At 34.2% G+C, this 7,015-nt stretch overlaps 1 protein-coding gene across 1 annotated transcript; it reads right to left on the bottom strand.

Annotated features, from left to right (window-relative positions):
* Positions 1–429: 429 nt before the first annotated feature.
* On the bottom strand, positions 430–3,551 carry LOC106472765 (twist-related protein-like). Its single transcript, XM_022401297.1, has one exon. The coding sequence runs from the start codon at positions 3,086–3,088 to the stop codon at positions 2,324–2,326; it is 765 nt and encodes a 254-aa protein (XP_022257005.1). The 5' UTR covers positions 3,089–3,551; the 3' UTR covers positions 430–2,323.
* Positions 3,552–7,015: the final 3,464 nt, after the last annotated feature.

Below are 7,015 nucleotides of genomic sequence, written 5' to 3'. Positions count from 1 at the left end.
ACTAAAAACGGGATGCGCTTACCCGATCTAACCGAAATCAACCTTATGAAATTATCAACCTAACAGTGGATGGAAAACGATTTTGGAATACTGGTAAAGGAAGTGGGTGTGGTATTAGTTGGTTAGTTTGTTATTAAGTGCAAAGCTACACAATGCGTTATCTTTGCTCCCCACCACGGGTATCGCAACCAGATTTTTGGCGTTGTAAGAACGCAACCTTACCGCTGAGCCATTGGGAGGAAGGTTTCATATATCGATCATAAATAATACTAGGCCTGGTATTTAAAATATCTTAGTTTCACACCGAACTGACAGCTTATAGTGTTTTTAAAGGATTCGACCTTTTAATTAGATTATAGAATATATATAAAATAGATAACTACATAACAGTTGTTGTTGTTTTTTTTAATTTAGTTTTAGAATGCTCCTCTATTTATTTGTATGTTTGTAATTAAGCACAAAGCTACACAATGGGCTATCTGTGCTCTGCCCACCACGGGTATCGAAACCCAGTTTCTAGCGTTGTAAGTTAGCAGACATGCTGCTGTGCCTCTAGGGGGTCCAAAGGAAGGCATATTGTAAAGTTGTGGCGGTATAGAAATCAGTAACGGTCTAAAAAAAAACAAGTTGAAACAGACACCATACAATCACGTGTCCGCACCCACTTACTCTTCCTCATATAAAGTTGTATACACTTTAGAATAAGAACCAAATTTTCAGACTTCACGAACCAGAACTTAGGCTTAGATTCTAGGGGATTTGGTGTGTTTTGTTTTTTGTTATTCAAGATCAGAAACGATAACCATCGCTAATGTATTTGCCGGGTTAACTCGTGCTATTTTGTTTTCTGGGTTAGCTCGTTACTGGGAGAATTGAAAACAAAAAATGCCTACTTAATTTTAGTCTGTTAGTTCGGTTATTGTTAAACACAAAGCAACACAATGAGCTATCTATGCTCTGCCCACCACGGGTATCGAAACCTGAATTTCAGCGTCGTAAGCCTGCAGACTTATCACTCAACCACCGTGGAGCTTTTCGTCTGTTGTAGATTCCAGAATACCTAGTGCACAACACTATAGCAGCAAAACGTCCTTCAACAACGACTGAACTACGACCTTAAGGTTAAAAGATTGGAGAAGACTTTACATTCAGAGCGCGATCACTTAGAAGTATTATTTCCCTCTTGTTTTCAGAATTTTAACAGTAAAAATCACGTGAACGTTAGCTGTGCAATGAGATGCTTAGTTATAGCTCAAGTTACATATTCCATTCACACACACACATACGAAATCCACGAGACACCAAATGGGGAAAAAAAAACGTTAATCGATTTACAACTATCATTACAACTCTATCTCCACCTCTCATCTTCCTGTGTCAGTCGTCACTTTCAGTCTATAGTCGCGTTTCTAATAATAACGTTCACAGTGCAATATCTGTAGATAGAAGACAACATTATCATCATCTATAGGACTAGAGCGTGCACTTCTCTGACCGAAAACTCTAGAACGAAAAAGAGTTTGATAATCCGAAGCAACAACTGTTTCAGTCATTCGTTTATCAAATTAAGAATTAACTTAAAAAAACAAATAGATCGTTGTTAACCTGTTAACAATTTCTTCAAGACGAAAATAAAAACATATTAAACATAAAGAACTTTATAAACCATTCAAAATAAAAACATATCTTAGTAAGAGTACTTAACTGTTATTATTACACACATTTATTTATTAAATATATACTTTTAAATGTAATTAACGTTATCACGATTATCGGCTACTGCTACTCCTCTCACTCCAAAATTCGAACATTTTTTACCTATATTTTTTTTTCCTTTGCGTGATTATGAGTACAATAATAATGGAAAATCCACAGTGAACACTCTCGTGATGATAATGATATGTAAATATTGGCATTAAGTCTATCATTTAGAATTTCTAGCTTTTCAGTTTATAGTGTAAATTCCAACTCACTGCCAAAAAAAATATATTTATGTCTTTCCAGTTTTACTTTTACAAAGAAGAAATGTGCTTTTAGTTTCTTATAAAATATGCATATGTGATTCTATTTTACATTTTCTAGCCAATTTATGATATTTTTATATTAGATAATTTCTCTTTCCTCTCCTCATTAAATGTCGACCCTGTAAAATTCGAATCTAATAAAACGCTTTAATTAATTTCTAGAACCGATTAGATTTAAAAAAAAAAACTGAAGATGAGCGTTAATCATGATATCGATATTAATTTACGATCCTTATGGAATATGGCTACAAACGCTTCTTGTTTATAGATTCGAAATTCACGTGCTAAAAATTTAACAACTAAAGAGCGTTGGAGTCTCGAGAGGGAACCTCGAACTGAGTGATGTCTACTCCTTCCAGTTTCCCCTGGTAGTTGGGGTTTATTTCTTTAAAATTTAATGCACTTTCAGAAAGTCCAACTGCCATATCGACGCGATCTTCATTGTCGTTGTTGTTGCTATCTCGGTTTTCTGGTAACAGCTTGTAGGGTTTGTTTTCTCCTTTCATCTCACAAACCACATTTGTAAGTGCCATTATGTAGTTTTTTGCTAGTGTCAGTGTTTCTATCTTCGATAATTTTCTCTCCATTGCAACATGGGGTATCACTTCTCGGAGGGATTGGAAGGCATCATTTAAGCTGTGCATGCGCATGCGCTCTCTTTCGTTACTTTCTAACCGACGAAGATTTCTCTCTCTCGCATTCAAGGTTTGTCGCCGTCTACGTCCGTTCGTTGACGACCTTCTTTGTTGCTTGGGTTTTGTCGGGATGGTAATCTCGTCGCTTACAGAGCTCGAGTCTGTGGATTCGCTGTTGGGAGAAGGATCTTCTGCTGAACCGGATGGTCTCTTGGTGGCACCGCGGGACTTTTCTAGGTCATCCAAGATGTCTAGGTCAGTGGTTTCATCTGGCCAGAAACACCTACCTTGTCTCAGTGAGCTTATATCATCTATCTTCGACGCCATCTCTTTGTTTTGTGATTTCACCATTCCCTGCAACAGTAACATGAAATATAGATCTGTTAGTCTGGGAGACAGACGATAAGAACATACGAGTGTCATGCACATTACAAAATCTTAATGAATCAAACAAGACAGCCATATTCACCAGCTCACATGTGCACTAGTGTTTCATATACTTAAAACAAACGGAATGAAGTAAGATAGCTAAATAACTGGTAATTTCAACCTGAATGTCACATTATCCAATACATGGGCAAACGGCATAGCCACTCCTGGTGGTCAAAAGAGGGGGCAACCAGTAGGCAGCGCTCTCTACCAATGTGGCTACTCTGAACCGAAAATGGGAGTTTGTTTGTCAAAGTTATAACAACCTCACGGGTGAAGGTGTAGATGGTGTTAAACAAAACTTAGCAATTCGAATCTTACACCTTCAGATCCACAGCCCAGAATGTTAACCATTATGTCATATCCGGTTCAGAAGAGCTATGGTTGACAATTAACACATCGTGTGTATATATATAGCTAAGGATAACACAATATTTCAATATTCTGTAAAAAGGACAATCCACGAAATTATGCAACTACCATTTACACAACTTCCATCAAAATAAGAATAACAAACAAAGACGACCAAATTATCTCGCGTTTCTCACTTGGCATCGCGTTGTTTGTTCTGCAGATGAGAAGCGTGTAGGAACTTAAACGCTCTGTATTTGTTTTTATAAGATCGTTTGTTTGTTTAGTCATTACCACTCGTAGCTCATTTTACATATAAAGTTAAATCAATATACATTGTGTTCACCCTCCACTTTTGATTAAGGCAACTCCCAGTGAAGCGATGTTGACAGACGTGCAAAGTTAGCTGTGAATGTGATGTGACAAGAGGAATTCGAATCTCTTCAGAATCTTTGAAGAAACAAAACGAATTAGTAGTTTGTTTAAGTTATACTTAAATCTCATTAAAGTGTCGGGGTAACTTGTGTTTTCCTCAAACGTGAAAAGGCGTCAGGAGAATACCGACTTTGGAAGGGTAAAAAACAAAATCGCGCGTTTTGTAGAATTACTTTTAACAGAGTTCCGAGAGATTTTAATTGGTTGAGTTTAAAATTGAAAGATTTTAATTGGTTTAGTTTGAAATTGAAAGATTTTAATTGGTTGAGTTTAAAATTGAAAGATATTAATTGGTTTAGTTTAAAATTGAAAGATTTTAATTGGTTGAGTGCTTCTAATATGGATCAAAAGGAATGATATTTAAACTCTGTAAACATACACATGTTGATCCTCGTGTACAAAACGTGTATCAACTAGTCAACGAAGATTCATAAATCTGATTGGTTGCTTATCGTAATCAAAGCAATTTTTATATATTTATCAATTTTTCATCCTAACTAAGACATAATTTGCCATAAGTTTAGATTGTATATGCCTTATCACAAAACAAGGGTAAGAAAGCGTATGTGATAAATATTTGTGATGGTCATTAAAATAAAGAATAAAATTAATAATAAAAAATTGTAGTTGTTTTAAAAAAACACAGCGTGGTGTGTAACGGTAAAAACACTTTTAAAGGGGCACTGAGGTCCAACTTATTATTTTAACTTAAAAACGTGAGCAACTATTACTAAACTATTGTCTTATTTTAACTTACCTCCTTCTTATGTAACTTAATGTAATTATCATCAGAAAACAACACCGTTTTTTTTGTTTCGGATAATTCAGAATGAGCACACCTTTCAAATATTTTATAAATTCCGAATATTTCAATCCTCGTTATGTATGGTCTATAATACGAAAAATTATTTTTACTACATCATCTATTCCATCAACTTCAGTTAAGAAGAGAAACCTTTCCGCCTTCTGGATTGTATCAAGGATAAAATTCCCAAGAAGTTAGACTATATAGATAATATAATTTATGAAAACTATTATTTCAAAAGGACTTTACAAATTACAAAAAAAAACTTATTTATTAGAAACTAAATTTTCGTTTACTGTTACAGATTCCTTAGTGTTGTGTTCATTTGTGTGCAAAAAATCTAATGAAAAACAACTAACATTTTAAACCGGAAATAGAGGTGTCGTAAAAATACACTTCCGGTGCTAAACACTATATGTATTTCATAAAATTATTGTTTTGTCATCTCTTTTAAGAAGCTCTAGACAAGTATTATCATGGAAATATCCCACTGATAAAGAAATGACTAATACGGCGTACTGAAATAGGTTACGATACTCCAATGGATTCAGGGCTAGTTTCATGTTCATTTAAGTTATGGCCCGTTGAGGGAAATGTTGGATATGCACAGTTAGATATATATCTAACGGTTGACTCATGAAAAACATGCGATTTAGTATTTGGTATAATGTTGTTGTTTTTTCTTTGCAATATCTATTGCACTATGACATGAAATCCCCCCAGTAGCACAGCGGAATGTCTACGGACTTACCACGCTAGAATCCAGGTTTCGATACCCGTGGTGGGCAGAGCACAGATAGCCCATTGTGTAGCTTTGTGCTTAACTTCAAAAACAAACAAACAAACATGTCATGAAATTTTGGCAACTTATTCCACAAGTGAAAAATTTACGTATTACAACATCAAGGAAATATTCTAATTTAACAAAATATTATTATGAAATATCTATATACATATATTAATTGTGAGGGTAACTTTTTCGTAACCTCCCATGAGGTTATTCTACCCAGTTTTAGAAGTACAAGTTGAAGTTGGTGAGAAAACAAAAAAATATAATTAGAAACTTTATAGTTTTAGAATTTCAACAAAGAAAAACAAAAAGGTCTCAAAATTATGCCTTTAAAGCATATTGACTGTCGAAGTGCAAGGTTAGCTTTAATGTATCCTGATTTTAGAAATATATCACATTAGTTTTCAAGATAAATGTGATTAATGTTTCACCTTACACATTAGTTTTCAAGATGAATGTGATTAATGTTTCACCTTACACATTAGTTTTTCAAGATGAATGTGATTAAGGTTTCACCTTACACATTAGTTTTCAAGATGAATGTGATTAATGTTTCACCTTACACATTAGTTTTCAAGATGAATCTGATTAATGTTTCACCTTACACATTAGTTTTCAAGATGAATGTGATTAATGTTTCACCTTACACATTAGTTTTCAAGATTAATGTGATTAATGTTTCACCTTACACATTAGTTTTTCAAGATGAATGTGATTAAGGTTTCACCTTACACATTAGTTTTTATTCCTTGCCTATGTGTTAAATATATCAAGTCTCTCTTTGCTTTAGAAACGATCCGATTTTGTATTATGAAAAGACTGGCACCCGAAATCTTTACTGAAAAATGACGAAATAGTGCAACATTATGCAAAAACTAACAGTAACATTGAAACAAATAACCCATTGTTGAAGTATGACCTTAAATTTGTAAACATATTTAAAAATTTGAATTTATTTAACGTGTGTAATATACAACAGACAAATATATACCAGCATAATATAATACATCTTGTGAAAAACCAGCCTCTTATAAAATAAGCTTCTCTCTTGGCTCAGACATGTTCCCTGCCCAATTATACTTTGTGTATTGTGTAACTGAAATTCTGTGTTGTAAACAAAGAAAAAATATATATTTTATTTTTTAAATAATCTTAGAATATTATTGACAATAAACGCACATTCCATACACTTTCTTCAAATTCACCAGTTACGTTAATTTCACAGATATTAGCATTCTATTAAAACAGAAGGTGAAAATGTCCGCTAACTGCCTTAGAAACAGAAGGTGAAAATGTCCGCTAACTGCCTTAGAAACAGAAGATGAAAATGTCCGTTAACCGCCTTAGAAACAGAAGGTGAAAATGTCCGTTAACCGCCTTAGAAACAAAAGGTGAAAATGTCCACTAACTACCTTAGAAGCAGAAAATGAAAATGGCAGTTAACCGCCTTAGAAACAGAAGGTGAAAATGTCCGCTAACTGCCTTAGAAACAGAAGGTGAAAATGTCCGCTAACTGCCTTAGAAACAGAAGGTAAAAATGTCTGCT

Source organism: Limulus polyphemus, unplaced genomic scaffold (assembly GCF_000517525.1).
Source record: "Limulus polyphemus unplaced genomic scaffold, Limulus_polyphemus-2.1.2 Scaffold5591, whole genome shotgun sequence".
NCBI lineage: Eukaryota > Metazoa > Arthropoda > Merostomata > Xiphosura > Limulidae > Limulus > Limulus polyphemus.
This window is presented reverse-complemented; position numbering and strand designations above follow the sequence as displayed.